Here is an 18,864-nt window from a genome sequence, read left to right on the forward strand (position 1 = left end):
AGAAATAGTACTCTGCCTCCTGTAGCCTACTGAAATTTGTGAGCATGTCTAGGGGTAACTTGGTTCAGAGTTGGTGCTCCACGTTTTGCAAGATTGGGTGACTGTGGCTTTATAATGCTGAACAGATGTCATAAAACCCAGTGATGAGCGCCAGCGTTTCTTGAAACTGCAGCCTGGAGAATGTCACGGAAAGCAGCATTCGAGAGGAAGGCGCTGGCATGAACAGTGCAACCACCCGTCAGGAGTCCTCTGAGTCCCGAGACCCTCTTGCGAGAAAATAAACTAAAAGCCCTTGAAGTATAAACCACACCTTACGTGAAAGAGGGTGGCTGCAACTGGCCAGACAGTGGAGAGGGGCAATGCGCACATGGAATATAGCTCAAGGCTGTAATGAAATTTGGATGAGGGCTTTTTGTGGGCATTGTAGTGGTAAATCATGTTATATAAAATCTACTAGGCTATGGGAGCAGGCTTGAGTTGGAAAGAGCCCTCCCAAAGAGAGTGTGCTGGTGGTCTGGCATGATTCTGTGGTGGGGGAAAAAAGTACCAAGAACTGTGTTCAAAGAAACTGAGTAGAAACACAATACCTAGTATATGTGCTGCCTCTTTAGGATGTACAAAATGGAGTAATTGGAAATCGGTACTTGCTTCTTGTGACTTTGGAAAAAAGAATGAGTATGAAAAACAGAACACAAAGAAAAATGAACAAATATTGGCTGCATAAGGCAATATCCTTTATCTACATGTTTGCAGATGATGCAGTAGTTTAAAGAAATCTGATCCTGCTTAAGCTATTTTAATAAAAACTTAAGAAATCTATTTTTTCTGCTAATATTTTGTTAACAAGAAAATGATATTTTATTTCCTTTTTATATGTGGGACAGGCAAAGGGGGAACTGGCTAGCGGAAAAATAAACAGTAAACCCAGTGGCTCTATACACTGGACCCTACTCACGTACAAAAGAAACTAAAGGAAAGAGAAACGTCCCTGTCTTCTTTCCTCAGTTTCTCTTGGTTACTACAGCAACATCAGATATTTACAACACCAGGTGAAATCCAGAGCATTGTTGTTATTTTTAAGCTGACGCTGTCCCCTTACAAATGTGAAACCTTCAGCATATTTACCACTAGATGCAGTAAAGAATCTCTGAAGATACACTAAAACAAAAAAAACCTGCCACTGTTTTATTTTCTTTTCTGTATTTTAGGGGACTATAGTTAGATTTTGCTAGCCTATCCTTGCACTTGCTGTAGTCAAAATAAAGATGAAATGCATAGTGAGATGTAGCGTAAGATATCATTCAGCCTGTAAATGGAAGGCTTTGCCCTTCTCTTTACAAGACTTGCAGTTTCCTTCAGCCAGGGATTTCCTGTGGGGCACAGCTAACCCTGCTGCAAAGGAAGCTTGCTGCTTTCATTGACTCTTTGTTTCTGACAAACTGGTATTCAGTGACACCCATGTCCGGAGAATTTGGCTCTTTTGCTTGCTAAAGGAAAAGGCTTCCTCTGCTATGCTGGTAGAAGCGTAATAAGTAGATAGATTTCTTTTTTTTTTTTTTTTTTTTTTTTTAATCCGCACAAAGATTCAGTCAACTCAACTTTTTACATTATTGCATCTGTACATCCCCCTTGGTATGTTGCTCCTCAAGGTAAGAAATACAGACAGGCTTGGTGGCTTTCCTGCAAACAAGCAAATGTCTTTCTGCTGCCCTTGTCAGATGAGTTTGTGCGTTGTAGGAGTGGCAGGCACAGTGCTGCAGGTGTGCTTGGCTCTGTCCATGGATCCACGGCTGCAAGCTGGCAGCTGCTCCTTCTCTGTGTCCCTAAGGAGACATCTGTGGTCAGGCAGTGGGCCTTGTTGCAGGTGAAGTAAGTCCTCGAGCCTCTCCAGCCACGGCTAGTCCATGAGCAGCACAGCGAATGGGTCAAGCATCATGGACCATGTCTCCAGTGCACCCTGCTTTGCTCTATCAGCCTCAGTTTTAACTTATTTTCCACTGTTATGGGTAGCCCATTGCTTGTAAATCCATCAGGTCGTGACAATCATTCCAACCCTTTAGGTTATTAGTGATTTTGTGACAGCAAATAGTCTTGATCCATGAAGATGAAGAGAAGATGTGTGGCTCCCTGGTAAAGCATCCAACTGAAACCAAACACTTAGGGTTAGGTCTGCTTGTGCCTTTACCTAGGCAAGTGGCAAATGATTACTTAGGTTGTTATGCAGAGCTTTTAACAGTAAAGCTGATGTGAATCCTCAGGCAGGGATCTTTCCAATTGTTTCACTTATCCTATTAAAGCTTTTGGAAGAATCATATCTATTTTTTTCTTTCTTTCTTTCTTTTTTTTTTTTTTTAATTTCTTGGATGTTCTCTGCATGTCCACAAAGGCCAATGCAGAAAATGAGGCCTGTTTTTGGACGATGATGTTTCTCACCTCTGTGGTTTACACTGAGACTTTGGCCTGTTTCTCACCTTATTGCTTCTTATTGGTGGGAACGTGTTTCTAGTGCTCCTTTTAAGATGATCTGCTGGTCTAATTAGTATTGATATATTTAGCATGCATGCACATTTGTACCTCTTCATTAGAGCTAACGAATGTCAATAAAAGGCAGCTTAGTTTTAGAAAGAAAAAAAAGGGGGAAGCTTTCTATAAACAGTGCTGTAGTCTTTGTGATGAATTGGGTGTAACCGTGGAGAGTGGCAGAGGTGAAACAGGCTGTCTGTTAAACAGGAAACGAGCGATTAACATTTTTTGTCCTACTGATCATAATTATTCCCACTGGCTGAAAAAAAATAAACACCCTTTAGTCGCTCTTTACTATAGTTGCAGAATAAAATTTTAAGCTATTAGTCATTCTGGCATTGTACGGATGAACTGCTACTGTATTACTCCAAATTTTTATTTATTTATGTTAATAAACTTTGCTTATAATTGTGATTCCTGTTTTCCTTGCAATAACCTGCTTGTGCTCTGTATTCAAGGACAGCTTTGCCTCAAACCGTTACTGCTGCTGTGGTCCCTGCCTCCCCTCTACAGTTGCATTCCTGGTTGCTGCGTTAGAACCTGCAGTGAATAATTGTAAGAGAGCTACCTGCCCGTCATGAATAGCAGTAGCCTTCCTCACGGTTTATTGCACTACAGATAATTTAAATGGTTTTAATCCCTTTGATGAGCACACATTAGCAGTGGTGCACGGTGCTAATCTTGGCTGCACTGTCATTCGGTGTGGCATTGGCGTATCTGCAGGTGTTCTCTTGCTTACCTTTCTTGAACAAAAGATATATTTTTCTCGTACACGTGATGGCCTATATTCTGTGGGACTGTTTTGAAAGACATTAATTATATCCCTGACCTCTGATGGTTTATTAATTGAATCCTTTATCAGCTTTTCTATGATAGCACCTGGGACTGATGTCAGGGCACCCAGGTTATGCATGTGTCCTCCTGCTTTGCTGTTTTTGCGTTACTGACGTAACCGCAGCACAGGCTGCTTGCAAAAGCCAGAGGTCTGAGAGTGCTTGAAGAGGGAGGAGAAGAGGCCCCAGTTATAAGGGCATCCTGACTTTGAAATGTCAGTAGGGCCTCAGTGTTGGCTTCCTGTGTCACTAGTGAACTTGGGAAATGCTTCTTCATCATAAGCTATATATATACATATGTGTGTGTATATATATATGTTCCATATTTGTGGAAAACAGAACTGTTTATTTACAAATATGGAACCCTTATATTTGTCAAACACTTGTTTCCCGTCTGTTGGAATAGAAAGCTTACAGCATCAGTTTTGTAAAGGCACTATCAGGATTTGTCTGGATTACCAAATACATAGCTATCCCTGCTAGCTTTGAGTTTTTTTCATCTGATATTTATTTCTGCCCTTATTTTCTACACTTCACAACTTTTGTTTTATCCTGGTGGCTATTTGCTTTTGTTTTTTTATAACACTGTGCTGCCTTCTTATTGTCGCCTTTCTTTCACCCCTGAAAACCAATAGCTTTTACACAAACCTGTTGGCTGTCTTGGCTTCCCAGATGATTTTACCAGAGAGGGAGGAAGTTCCATTTGACAAATCCCTTTTAAAAATCTCACAATTTTCATATGCATCTTCGTCTGTTGTTTTTCCTAATCAGTGTCACTTAGTTTCCTCGGCTTTGAAATGCTAGCAAATGTTTATATATTTGGTGTATGCTGTGTTGATTTTATATCATGCCTGTATTGTGGTTATAGAAATAAATGTAGTTAAAAAAAGGAGTATTGGCACTGATATAGATGATTGTTAACCCGGTTGTGACTCTGTCTCTCTCTTGGAGGTACAGAAAACATAAGGGTGGTCATAAGAAGTTTTGACTGGGGGTCATGACATCTGAAGTATCCAGGACTGTTCTTGCCCTGTGTGTGTATACTTCCCATTTTATGCTTTACCTTTTTAACGGTTTTTATGCTCATTCTTTTTAAAAGCCCATGTAGAGGATGTAGGCAGGTGTTATCATCTCATTAGAAATGTCCAAACTGCCATTATGGAAAAGTGCTTCAAAGGAGTCTGCCTAGAATGAAGAGGAGGGTGTCTGGGGATAGCAATTGGGAATTAATCAAATATGTGTCAGAAGAGTTGTCATTTCTGACATGTAAGTATGCATAGCCAAGTCCCTTAAACATCAATGTCTGGAGCTGTGCATGTGTTTTTCTGTTACTACATACTGTGTTTCAGAGGAGAAAGCTCCAGTGGTTGTGAAATTCTGTCCACTCCCTGGTACCACGTGTGGCAGCAGGGTACAACCTAGAGGATGGCCAAGCAACCTAACCACTCATCCGTGACAGTGTCCAAAGTTTTTTAGTCTTCTACAGCTATGAGAAGGAAGCGTAGTATAAATCTGTGGACTTAACTGCAGAATGTGCAGGACTTAAATTAACGCCACTGACATGGTCACAGGAGACCCCCCTCCATGCAGGAGACACATGTATAGCAACTGTATAGTGATAACAGAGTCTGTCCCATTCTTGTACATTCATGCAGGGAACAAGGGATGCATTGCTGAAATCTTATCAAATGAAACAGTCTCTGAAAGTATCTCCATGTTTGGAGACGGTGTTTCGTGGATGGTGTTCTGGGAAAGACTCTTGCTATGCCACCACCTGTAATGAAAAGCACAGAGAAACCGTGCAAGGTCCCTCTAGTAAGACTGACGTGTTTCTGCACTTTTTCCAGCTGACACTTAACTGTATAACAGCGCAGGACAAAAATGAAGTCAAACAAAAGCACCCCCCCCAAGAACAAAGGACCCAAAAAAGCATGACCTGTTTAGGAGGAAATCCTGCCCTTCCACCTTCATGCAGCTGCAGGTGGCAAATTGCCAGCATCTTCTAAATATGACTCTTTGACCTGAGGCTAAGTGACATGCTTTCTGTCCATGCTCTTATCTGACAACAGGGAAGGTTTCTGAGCTGTAATCAAAGAATGCTGCAATTGGGTGGCAAAGATAGCTATTTCATTAGCATTTGAAGCCTCTGACACCTCAGCCAGATGTGCAGTTGTGTCGGTGAACATTGTAGTATCAGGAATGCTTTTGAGAGAGAAATGCGGCTGAGGTGGTTTTATGAACAATTGTGCTATCTGTTGACCAAACGTTTTTGGGTGCCCAACACTAGCTTTGAGGCAAACCCAAGCTTTATGTGCAGCATCTGCATCTGAACTTCTTGTATCTCGTAGTCGTTAGATAAGACAAAAAGGATTGGATTCCACTAGACTGTTGTACCAAAGAAAATTCTGGTACATCTGGAGTTTCCAGAGTTCTCTTTCCTTCTTGGCCTCCCCACCCTGCCCCTGCAAACTTGGCAGGATGGTTGGAAACCACAGCAAAGCGGGTACAGGCAGCATAACTATTCCCAGCAGACCTGCCTGTTTCACCAGGCATGGTCTAGCTTAGCCTTGGATAGATGCTAGGAGGTGCCACTTGCCACAGTTAGCCCCTGCTGCTGCTGTCTGGCTGTTATGCTGAAGGAACCCAGAGCAAGCGTGGCGGTGAACTTCCCGTCCTTTGCGCACTTTCCTAGGAGGTCTTTTTATGATTTCTTTTTAGAGTGGCGCTTGCCACTGAAGCTCCGAGAGGAGGGTGATTTGAACATCTGGACCTGCTGTAGAGTCCCCATACACAGACCTTGAGAGACAGGTCTGATATCCTCTGCAACAGCACATGGAAATCCTGGGGTCTTCCCTTCTCTGCTGCAAAGCTTTTGATTTGGTGGTGTCTCCACAGAGGGACTGTGCTGGTTCTGAATCCTGCTGTAAGCTGTCAGTAATGTGACACGCTAGCACAGCTGACTCATGTGCCAGCCACCACTGATCACAGCAGACACCTCTCAACAGTGATGATGTTAGCTGATGGGTCTCTGAACTTCTACCAGTCCTCAACTCCGACTTTCTTGCCAGTCATGTTCCTATTGTAATATTCTCAAACTATCAGTTAAAATAAATAAATAAGCAATCTCCCCCCTTCTCTTTTTTTTTTTTTCTTTTCTTTTTTCAAATTGTGATTATCTTAGAGGGCCATAGCAGAATCATAGAATCGTAGAATCATTAAGGTTGGAAAAGACCCTTAAGATCATCGAGTCCAACCATTAACCTAGCACTGCCAAGTCCACCACTAAACCATGTCCTCAAGCACCACGTCTACCCGTCTTTTAAATACCTCCAGGGATGGAGACTCAACCACTTCCCTGGGCAGCCTGTTCCAGTGCCTGACTGCCCTTTCGGTGAAGAAGTTTTTCCTAATATCCAACCTAAACTTCCCCTGGCGCAGCTTGAGGCCGTTTCCTCTCGTCCTATCACTTGTTACTAGGGAGAAGAGACCGACTCCCACCTGGCTACAACCTCCTTTCAGGTAGTTGTAGAGAGCAATAAGGTCTGCCCTCAGCCTCCTCTTCTCCAGGCGAAACAACCCCAGCTCCCTCAGCTGCTCCTCATAAGACTTGTGCTCTAGACCCATTACCAACTTTGTTGCCCTTCTTTGGACACGCTCCAGCACCTCGATGTCCTTCTTGTAGTGAGGGGCCCAAAACTGAACACAGCATTTGAGATGCGGCCTCACCAGTGCTGAATACAGGGGGACGATCACCTCCCTGGTCCTGCTGGCCACACTATTCCTGATACAAGCCAGGATGGCATTGGCCTTCTTGGCCACCTGGGCACACTGCTGGCTCATGTTCAGGTGGCTGTCAACCAACACCCCCAGGTCCTTTTCTGGCAGGCAGCTCTCCAGCCACTCCTCCCCAAGCCTGTAGAAGCAGTCTTGAGTGTTATATTCCTTGAAAGTTTCTCTCCAGCTTCCAAATCCGTTTCAGATGTTGTTTGGAGAGATCTGAGAACTACAGTCAGATACTGTGCCCCAGTCTGTATTTGCAGCCATTTCAGCTGATGGTAGTGCAAGCTGACTGGCAACATGTGTAGACTGTCCCCTGGGATGAGGTGTAGGAAGCAGTGGACTGCTGAGGTGTCTCCTGAATGAAAAGTTGGTGGGCAGTCATTAGATTTTTAATTTTAATAGAAATGCCTGACCTGCGTATTATGAAAGCAGTCTTGCTCTTATGGCCTCTTATGACCTCCCACTTTGTTACAGCTGCATCTGCCTCCAGAGGCCAACTCCTTCTGCCAACTAGTTACTGTTGAATCTCTTTTCCAAGATGCCATGGCATGCTTTATTGCAATACCATCAGCATACGCACCTTGGTAGCAAATCCACTTGTTTTTGTAAAATGTACCGACTGTTGTGTCCATTCCTTGCTCTCCCTTTTGATGGCTGTCGCAGCACTCTGGCTGAATGGGTACTGTCTGTGCCCATGTGTATGAGGGTGGGAGAGACCATGGGCACTTGTTGGTGCTTTTACAAGGTTTGGGTCTTGCAGCTCCCTGGATACTCACAAATCCACAGTTAGATCCTGCTTGGAGAGGTTTGCAGTGGGGTTAAACAGGAGCTCTGCAGCAGGAGCTCTGCACTGCTTCCCTCTCCCTTGCATGCTCAAAGGGCCGGGATGGAGGAAAGATGGCCAGCGTGCCTGTATGGTCTGTCTTCAGTAAGTACAGGCCTACAATGTTGTCAGGTTTAACAAAGCAACTCTCTTTTTGGGTGTTTCTCTTAAGTAAAACACCAAAACAATTTGCTGAAAAAATAATAAATAAAATAAAATAAAATACCTCAACTTTAATTGCAATGGGGTATGATTTTTTTTTTTCAGCAATACATCAGGTTAAACTTAAGTTGCATGTTTTAGTATGACTATCTCTTGGGTTTAAATGCAGTGTTAGATATCAGCAGAGCTACTTGCACCCAAGGATTTTAATGGCTGAGACATTTATTTCTTTAATTGTTGTAAAACATTTGAGTTTATTCGTTGCTTAGAAGAGCAGCAAGCAGGGCTGTGTGGTTCGGCTGTAGGAGATGTTGGAAATGCAGCTGAATGATATAAATGTGTAGATTCAAAGGAATCGTTTTCTTGGCTTCATGAGTTTTATTAGCTGGTATGTGCTCATCACATTGCATTTAGCAGATACTGGTTTTGCATATTTTGGCTCTTAAATCAGTGATAAGCATATCCACAGTTCCTGGTCCGTATGCTGAAGTACGGCATGAAGTCGGTTTGCAGACAAACAGGAGCAGAGGCTCTCTGCGCTTTATCTCAAAGGCAGAAACTCAATCCCAGGAAACACCCCACAGGTGGCAGCAGCCCTGCTGCTGTCCTGACGAGGTTTTGATAAAATTCCAGCGCGGATGCTCTCAGAGCGATCTGGCATGCTTCGCCACTGCGCGGAAACCCGCCTCAAACTGTGGCCGCTTGCTTTTCACGTCATTCAGGCCAGGTTTTGAGAGGCTTTGCTTCCAAGTCCCGCCGAAAGCCACTGCTGGAGGCGTCTCACAGCCTGCCGGGGCCGGTGGTGCCGCCGAGCGCCCTGGCCGCTGACAGCCGCGCTGCTCCTCTGGCTGCCAAGATCCACTGCTGAAACTATACTTTTTTATCAGGTCATGTTTGCGTCTGGCAAAGATTTGTAGACACAACATCATTAACAGCAGTGCATATTTTCACAAGATTTACCTCTTCAACACTTTTTCCAAGTTAGTAAATCATAGCTTCTTTAATGTCCTGCTGGCTGCGTGAAAAACAGGAATTTATGTAACAAGCTCTGGGCCGCAAACCTTTTCCTGTTAGGAAAAATTTTTTTTTCATTGCTGGCAGAGTTAGGAGACAGCTCTGTTACTCAAAGAGCGACCTCAGATGTCCTCAGTACAATAATACCAGATTATAATATTTTTGATGACTAAGGAATAGCAGTGATTTCTTAAATATTTAACACTTCTGTTGCAGAGAAGAGGGAATTGAGCCTTAGCACGGTATTTTCTCTGCCTGATGTTTTGTGTGTATGATATGCCTATTTTGATAGTAAACAGTAAGCCTGAGCCAACGGGGTATGTTTACAAAATACAGTAAAAAAATGAACTGGCGCAGGAGGTTTTTTAATCAACAGACGTTCAGAACAACTTTCTTGCGACATTTCTAGAGCTGGACTTGTGTCAGTTGGGGATTCGGCTGTGGCCCTTGAGTGAAAACAACGGGCTGTGCTAGGCCGGCCTCACGAGGCTTCTCGATCGGCCCTTGCGGCCGTGGGCAAATCCAAAGATGGATTTTTGGGCTTACCCTCCTGACGTGTTACCTGCACCTGGTGAAAATAAAATGTCAAGGCCTTCCCTAATGCCCTGTAGCTAGAGAGAGGATGAGATTTTGATTGCAGGGTTACCTGCAGTGAAGAGATACAGTCCTACGTTAATTAGTTAACATGACAATGGATTCCTTTCAGAATTGAATAAGGAAACGCTCAAATTGTTGCTGGTGTTTGTTTAACTGGGATAATTTGTTAAAGATGGTTCTTTGGAGGGGAAGGAGGGTTTGGAAAGGTTTCTGAGGTTAGGCACACGGTTTGACTCCTTGCTGTGCTGGTTGAACAGCGAGCTGCCATGAGTCCATGTTCTGCCATCTTCTGCTGTCAAAGAGTGCCTTGTGCCCCTGTTTGGGGAGAAGCTGCCTACCTGGGGGTAGCCTCAGGACACTGCTGTCTGTAAGGTGTTACACGACTGTAACACTTCCTTGCTGCCCTCATCTGCTGAAGGTTTCCTCTTTGACCCCAGAGTAACCATTCTTCTTGAGCTCTGCAGGTGGCCAGGCCTGCTTTGGCTGGTTGGCTTTCCGCGGTCCACAACGTGTCACGGCCCTTGCAGGGAATTTGAGCCTGTTGTCTCTGGTTTGAGCCAGGCCCCATGAGATGACTCTTTTCACTTGGTATAGTCTTTGCTCCTTTTCTTCTGTCAGCTGGATGTATAAACAATGGGGAAAGATGTGCATCTTTGAGAAAGCAGATGTACACAGGAGGAGAGGTAGAGAGGGTGAAGGTAGACATTTCTGGAGATGCTGCTGTCACAGGCAGCACTCTGGGTTGGGAAATATAGCAAAAGCAGCCAGAGACCAGAGCAGTGGCTGTGTCCCTCGTCCTCTGGTTTGCCTCAGAAGGCATGCAAAGCTTCATGAGCTGTGTCATCCTCATGGTCTGGTGCTGTAGTGGGTCTTGGGTGTCAGGTTAAAAACTTCAGAGAAGATAGATTGGATGAAAAAGGTCAGAAAACAGGAAAGACAGAACAGGGTTTTTGTAGGTCTGGCAGCCATTTAGTGTTTTGAGGTAATTGGTCTACTGGCCTGCTGGTCAAGATGAGCCTTACTCCTGCTTTCTAGAAACAGTCTTTCCATTTCTGCTCCCCCAAATTTTTCTTTAGTCAACCTGCTAAAAATGGCTATGAATGGAAGGCAGCTACTGCGTCATTGATTTCTCTACCAGTGAGGTCTAATTTCTGGTGTACCCATTTCATGTGTTGTTTTGTGGTTCCCTCCTACTTGTTCTGCATGAATTGCAGTCCTAGTGCGGACCGTGGGTCCCCAAGTAGACTATGCTACTGTCCCACCCTCCTAGCAACATCTATGGCTGCCTATTTCAGCACTCTGAACTTGTGGCCTTTTGATAGCAATTATGTCAAAATAGAGGACAGCTTTTCTGTTAATATAATATCTACTCAACAGAAAATTACACGAGGAAAAAGTGTTTATCTACAGTTTGTTAATGCGAAGCATAGTCTCTTGTTAACAGGTCAACCTGTGGCATTGGATTTTGGATTTTTGGATTTTTTTTCTTCTTTTTTTTGGATTAAAGAACAAAACATGAAACATGACTTGTGGCTCAGGAGATAATGAAAATCTTCAGTACCTCTGGTCAGTCTCAGCACAAGATATCTTGTGCTCTCAGGTATTAGACGAGTCAATTTTGCACATTAAAATGTTGATTTTGAAAGAGAAAGATGGTTTTAAGGCTGAGGTTTTAAATGCAATTTTGTCTATGCTGTTTGCATTCCCTTCTCCCTTATGATTTCTTAGGTAATTTTCTGATGTTTATTTATAAAAATTAGAACTTAATCCTCAACTGTTTTTCTATATGCGTTTTCTCACGTAACACAAGTAATATAAACCTCACTAATGTTCAGTAGCAATACTCACAGGCTGGCGTGTTTGCAGGCTTTAGGGACACGCATGATGAGATGCCATTATAAGGACCATAGAACAGGATCTAGCATTCCTGAACTTTGCTTAAAATGATAAAAAAAAAAAAATCCCTAAATGCAATCAGGTTCAACTCATTAGAGTGAAGCTGATAATGAGATCTTCAGTCATCTTCTTGGTCCTCTGGTATATTTTGTCCCCTTTATGAGGAATTTGTATTTCAGAACAGCTCCTTCAGTATTATATTTAACTTTTTATAATGTCAGATGTGATCGGGCCACATGACAGACAAATTGATATCGCAACTCTCTGCAAGCTCGTTTCAGCCAGTTCTGAGTGGTGAGCTGATAAAAGATGTTTCCAGACTAGCATGTTTTCCCATTTCATTATTACCCCATGTTTTTTAACAAGATGAGAGTATGTTTGCAAAGACAAATATTAGTACACCATAAAAGAAGCATGTTTTCTCCATTTCTTACACTTTATTTTTTTTTTCAGAATTCAATCCGTCACAACCTGTCTCTGCACAGCAAGTTCATCAGAGTGCAGAATGAGGGAACAGGGAAGAGTTCCTGGTGGATGCTCAATCCTGAAGGAGGGAAGAGTGGCAAATCTCCTAGGAGGCGAGCAGCATCCATGGATAACAACAGCAAGTTTGCCAAAAGCAGAGGCAGAGCTGCCAAGAAAAAAGCATCCCTTCAGTCTGGTCAAGAGGGAAATGGTGACAGCCCTGGATCGCAGTTCTCGAAGTGGCCCGCAAGCCCCAGCTCTCACAGTAATGATGACTTTGATAACTGGAGTACATTTCGACCTAGAACTAGCTCTAACGCTAGTACGATTAGCGGAAGACTTTCTCCTATTTTGCCAGAGCAAGATGATCTTGGAGATGGGGATGTGCACTCCATGGTATACCCATCATCAGCCACCAAAATGACTTCTACTCTACCCAGCCTTTCAGAGATGAGTAATTCTGAGAACATGGAAAATCTTTTGGATAACCTTAATCTCTTGTCACCTAACACGTCAATGACTGTGTCAACCCAGTCTTCTTCTGCTACCCTGATGCAGCAAACACCAGGTTACTCGTTTGCATCCTCAACCACAAGTATAGGTTCACCAAATCCAGACTACAGGAAATTTACGTATGCTCAAGCTAGCATGAACTCTTTGCCCCAGATTCCTATGCAGACTCTTCAAGACAGTAAATCAAGCTATGGATCAATGAGCCAATATAACTGTCCCGCAGGACTTCTGAAGGAGTTACTGACTTCCGATTCTCCGCCACACAATGATATCTTGGCATCAGTAGACACTGGTGTTTCCCAGGCTGGTGGCAGGGCGCTGGGCCAAAGTGTGCTGATGGTCGCTAACTCGGTGATGCCAACTTATGGCAGTCAACCGCCCCACAACAAAATGATGAACCCTAATGCCCGCCCTCACCAAGGACATAACCAGCCAACACCTGCAGTTAATGGTCGTGCCTTGTCACACACAGTGAACACCATGTCACATACTTCAGGTCTAAATCGCTTGTCGACAGTGAAGACTTCGTTACAAGTGCCTATGAGTCACCCGATGCAGATGAATGCTATGAACCCGTATGCCCCTGTTAACAGTTGCAATGGCTACGGAAGGGTGGGAATTGTTTCCCTCCACCAGGAGAAGCTTCCCAGTGACTTAGATGACATGTTAATTGAACGGTTGGACTGTGACATGGAGTCGATTATCCGTAATGACCTTATGGATGGAGAAACATTAGATTTTAACTTTGACAGTGTATTGCCTAACCAAAGTTTTCAGCACAGCGTAAAGACAACCACACACAGTTGGGTGTCAGGCTAGGATGTAGTAGGAGGTAAGCTGTGCTTTTTATAATAAATCTGAAAAACAACTAAAGGGAAAAGAGATGTCAAAATGCTTAAAATCTGGGTGGTCTTCTGTGTTGGCATGTGAAGTGCCTCTATTACAGTCAGTCACTTTCCAGTCCTTTATTAGTTTGTAAATGAAGTTTGCACCGGTGCGTTAGGATTGCCATGTACCAACTTCTGTTACTTCATGTGGAGCACTAGTGTTTTCCCATTGATATTTTAAACAAAAAACTTGCTGGTAACTAACAATTAATGAATAATTTTTTTTTCCCATTTAAGTTATCTTAAAGCTAGTTTGAGCGTATTTTAATAGATGTAACCTTTTGGTGTGAATGTTAATTTGTTCTTTCTGTTGTTTTTTTTTTTTTTCCTTCCTAGGCTACGGTTAAATTCTCCAGACTTGTCTGACAGCAGGAACTGAGAAAAGCAGTACAAAGATGTCCTTCACCTTCCTTTTTAATTTTCTTGACAAAGCTGTGCACATGCACTAGCTTTTTTTTGGGTCTTTTTTTTCTTTTTTCTTCCTTTCGTCAGAGTTGGCAGCAGACAGAGTATTTTCCTGTACAGGATGTTTGCCCAAGGTTTGCAGGTTATGTGCTGCTGTAGATAAGAACTGTGCCATTGGAAATTTCATTACTCTGAAGTGCCAAATTCACTACACCATATAATCACAGCAAAGACTCTTACTTACATCATGTTGTGCTTTCGGTTTTGTACAGTATGATCTGTAGAAGAATTGTTTTTTAAGACTATCTGTTTTGGTCCAAGAAAAGTTTATAAACTTTTGTAAGAATACTGTGATGATCTCATGCCCTAAGTAAGTTTAACCTTTGTTGATGTTACCTGTGTTCTTATGAATTGAGATTACTGTGGACTTGCCTTGCAGCAGTACGAACTGCATTATTTTACTCAAAATTGCCACACATTTCACATGGGAACAGAATAGCCTGTTAAATATGATCCTACTAAACTCACTGACTATTCAGAGCAACCAGTAGTTTAAATGCCGTTTGATAAGTTACTTGTATTCATGTAAATTTATGCAAGAATATATCTGGATTTCATTGTCAGACTAATGACTTTATTGTTGGACTTAAGATAATTTTTTGAATACTTTCCAAGCTATTTTTCTTATAATTAAATTCTACTTTTGTTACATAGGCAACTTAAAAAAAAAATAAATCTGAGATCTGGCAGCATTCATAACCTCTTCGTTTTGTACAGTATTTTAACTAGATTAAGTACATGTTTTTATAAATTTCCCTAGCACTTGGGAGTGCTAATAAAGGAAAAGCTTAATAAGTATCTTGAATACAAAACATTTCTGTCCCTTTTATTGTTTTGTGATGTATAAATATAGACAACTTTATGTTTAGGAAATATTTAATCAGTTTTATATATGCATTTTTAGAAATGTCATCTGCTTCTACTATCATTTTAACTCTGACTACCACAAAGTGTTAAGTATTCATTGTTAGACGCTTGTACAATGCTTCACATTTATATTTATTTCATGGAGGTCTCATAATGTTTGTGCACTCAAGAGCAGAACGTCTTGGAGAAAATCCATAATTTTAGAAAAATTAATGGCAAAATTGTCATTTGTCTTAGTTAGCACTAGTTTTAGGGTCTGTCAGTGTTTCCGTTGTAATGCAGTATGTTTGAGGAGGCAAAAGTGCTACTTTTCAGTGGGATGCTGAAACTTTTGTGACCCCCTATTACAGGGCAAAACATTACTGTTTTTTTTAAATAAGAAAGATACAGTAAGTGGCAAAATTATACAAATACACAAGCTTTAGGGTAGGGGAGAGCATTAATGATAAAGGCCTTGTTCCTGTGGAGAAACCTGCTCTTGTTGGAGTAGGCACACTGACAGCTACCTGAGCATTTTCAGGATTGGGTCTTGGATAAATGATTTCTGATTTTTTGTAATGGCATGATGCAGTTTTCATGGGTGTGTGGATAATGGGCCTCACCTGTCTTTTCACTGGTTGCTACACATGGTTTGTGTTACAGATATCCTTGGAGCTTTTTTTACGCACTGACAGGATGAAAAGTTTTTGTGCTAGGGCTGGCTGTTGTGAAGAAGGGGAGAAATAAATATTTTTCACTGATTTTTGTTTTGTCTATGTAGCCCACAACTGGAAAATGTTCTAATTGAAACATATGTTCCCTGTAGCGATGGCGTGTGGCGGAGAAAGAAATGGGATGTGCCAAGAAAATGAAGTTTAGTAACAAGCCATATATTTAATGATCCTGTTATGACTTTCCTAAGGCTCTGCAATGTATTTATTGATGTGCTAGCATTTAGCTCCCTGTTGGGCTTAAATCACTACTAATTACAGCTGGTCCTACATTTTTAGGTATCCTATTACAGTTGTCAGCAGTTCCAGAGGTTGATGTTAAGCTATCCTGTGATACAGGATCTCCCTCAGCATGAAATCGGTCTTTGAACTTCGGTTGAGCAAAATGAAATGTTCTTACTGCAGAAGCCTCAATGAAGCCGCCTGCTTTTACAGGCAGATAGCTCCAGTAGCATCTTCACCATCAAATTCATAGTCTCTGAGACTTGATGGTAAATCCTGGCAGTGGAGCAAGCGGAGGGCTCACATATGGGTTTCTGAAGATCCTTCTTTCTGCTGCGTGTGCAAAAATGTTTGCTCTCAAGTGGGCACTGATATGCATAGGCCAAAGTAGTTATAAAATTCACCTCTGCATGCAAAGAAAGCAGTACTTAATGCTATATAGTCCATGGGGTTGCAGCTGAACATGCTACATTTAACAATATACCTCCTGTTTATTATTTACTGCTACTGTATAATTTCCTGTATACAGATATTTTTGTCATTTCCTTTTATAACTATGAATAACATAAATGTAGCCGTTCCTTAATTATGACAGTCTGTAGGAAGCCTCTTTTAATTATTGTGAGAAAGCAGTTGTAGATAATCAGAGGTTTGGGGTGTGTGGTCAAATTTTTTTTTCTTTTTTGTGGTGCCATTCTAATATTTTGCAATTGTAATTCTGGAATACTGTGAAGTCTGGTGAAGGGGCATGTTGTCTGCCTTGAAAACAAACATTATGTGACCTCTAATAATAAATCCTTTTTTAGTAAAAGTACCAAGTTTCTGGAGTAACTTAGTTTGTCAGAATTGTTGTAAATGATTGGTTTGTGAATTGTGCAGATGATCTTACCTATGCAGCCTTGTTTTTGACTTTTCTCTGGTTTGTACTGTTATTAAAAGTTTATTGTATTATAGAGCTGTTCAGATATTTTAAATATAAAGATGTATTGTTTCCATAATATAGCTATATGATATTTGTTTAGGTAGTAGATGCATTAATTGGAAAGCTCTGCTTTGATAAACTGACAATTTGCCTACACTTATAAGCAAAAGTCATATTGCTTATTATCGGCTTAAGTCAACAGAGCATCCCTAAGAAGAGAAGTTAAAATTGGACCAATTATAAAACAGTATAAAATTTGCACTTGTTAAACCACTGGATGTATGTTAGTACTTTTTTATTTTTCTACTGATTTGAAATTCCTATTTTCATTATGAAATTGCTAGGATCCTTAATTTATGACTGATTTGAATAAGGTATTCTCATTATTATTATTATTTTGGTAATCATAATGTAAAATGCAGCATGGTTTATGCAAGCAAAAAGCAAATTACTTGGCATTAAAACTGGCCTCCTTTTTGAAGGTGTTCCACAAACCAGCAATATCGTGAGAGATTGGCATGTACATACTGCTAGTTCTACTTGTGAGTGGTGTGACAGCTCTTCAACGCTTCACTGCTCTGACTTAGTCACATTGCAAAATTAAAATTCATACGTGGATATTTTCAGAAAAAGTGCCTGATGTACTTTTACAGACACACGAGAACAATCCCTGACAGTTTGTTGTATAAAGCCATAAATGTATATAAATTATGTTTCAAAGGTTTTGTGTCCTTTCTTGTATACAGAGAATGAGATTTGTACCAGGATTCTACTTGTGATTAGTAATCCTTCCACTCAGACGTTGTCGTAATCACTTTCCTTACCGCGTAATCTTTTTAATGATGATGATCCCATTTGGACAATCCTGATGGCATTAGCAATTTTATACGGAAAAATACCTCATGGTACCAGGTCTTGCCTGGCAAGATGATACCATATTAACGAGCAAACACTAACTGCAGAATAGTTAACAAATTTTCCATTACTTGGTATAAAGGAATTTCTCTCTCTTGGCATTGCTTCTGGAATTGGAACTGTAGCAGGTACAGGAACCTAATAGGGCTTGTGTTACCAGTGTTTTGTCACAACATAATGTGCTAAAAGTAACTTGTTTACAAGTCTTTGAGACTAAACGCAAGAAGAATCCATGCCTGACTCTTAGGACTCGTAAGAGATCTTTGTGTAGAGACGCTGTGTTACTGGAAGCTGCATTAAGGCAGCATCAGACCATGTTGCCAGTGCTTCAACAAGCCTAGTTCAGAGAAAATTACAAAAAAGTCCTGAAATCCTTTCAGAATGGGTATTTGTAAGTATAAGCTCTTAATAAAATTGCTATGACATGAGATGGTAATTAGTGTATCAGAATGTTATGTAATACATTGTTAAAGAAGAAAAAAAAATGGGACGCTAACATCCATCAAACCGCAGGAAAGAATTAGTCTTTTAGTCCAAATTACGTGTTAGATCCTAATGCTATTAAATGTGGGAGGGAGCCGGCTCTGGAGAGACATTTTTCTCTTCCCTCCGCTCCCCCTGTTAAAGCGAGATGGTTCACAAAGTCCTCTTGGCCCTCTTCTCCCTCGTTTTTGTCTCTTGCCCTCCTCTGCCCCTCCTGCCTTCCTGAAGTACGTACCTTTTCTCAGAGTAAGAGTTTTTTCTTTACTGAACATTTGGGCTATATAGGCCAACCTGCATAGTGCTGCTCCTTTTGCAGCCGTGCTTTACGCTGCGGCGGCAGGCGCGCTGATGTGAGCAGAGAGAGCAGGAATGTCTAATTTTTTTTTATTTTTTTTTTTTTTTAGAATTAGATTGTGTTTCAAAACAGAGCTGGAAGAAAGGAGGAGAGGCTGCCAAAACAGACAGCCAATAACACCCACGCCACAGAAGTCTTGTGAGGCCCAGATCCCTGCTTGCCTGCAGGTGGGGAGGGAGAGGGGTGGCAGAGAGCAGGCTTTTAATGAATTGCTGGCAAAACTGCCAGTTTGATCTTAAAGTGAGCAGAGGTAGACCTAAAGAGCATGAAAGAACGTTGCACATAAAAATAGGAATATTTAAAGACATCGGAAAAATAATTTTCCCGTGTTCTTTGCAGTTCCATCTTTATTTTAGCTTTGTCCTTTTTTCTCCAGTGTACGTTTTGGAAGGGGTTTTGCACGTTCGGGGAAGCTGAGGGTATCTTCACTGA

General features: G+C 41.7%; 1 protein-coding gene across 1 annotated transcript in view; it reads left to right on the forward strand.

Moving 5' to 3' along the window:
- The window catches only part of FOXO1 (forkhead box O1), a 67,311-nt gene extending 49,921 nt beyond the window's left edge, over positions 1–17,390 (forward strand). Inside the window, exons 2-3 of the mRNA XM_087758571.1 lie at positions 12,082–13,438; positions 13,830–17,390. Of these exons, the coding sequence (XP_087614697.1) occupies positions 12,082–13,425 (1,344 nt within the window). The 3' untranslated portion in view covers positions 13,426–13,438; positions 13,830–17,390. The remainder of the gene's footprint in view (positions 1–12,081; positions 13,439–13,829) is intronic.
- The last annotated feature ends 1,474 nt before the right edge of the window (positions 17,391–18,864 follow it).

This window comes from Nipponia nippon, unplaced genomic scaffold, assembly GCF_047370975.1.
Source record: "Nipponia nippon isolate SJK-2023a ecotype South Korea unplaced genomic scaffold, ASM4737097v1 scaffold_2, whole genome shotgun sequence".
In the NCBI taxonomy this organism is placed as follows: domain Eukaryota; kingdom Metazoa; phylum Chordata; class Aves; order Pelecaniformes; family Threskiornithidae; genus Nipponia; species Nipponia nippon.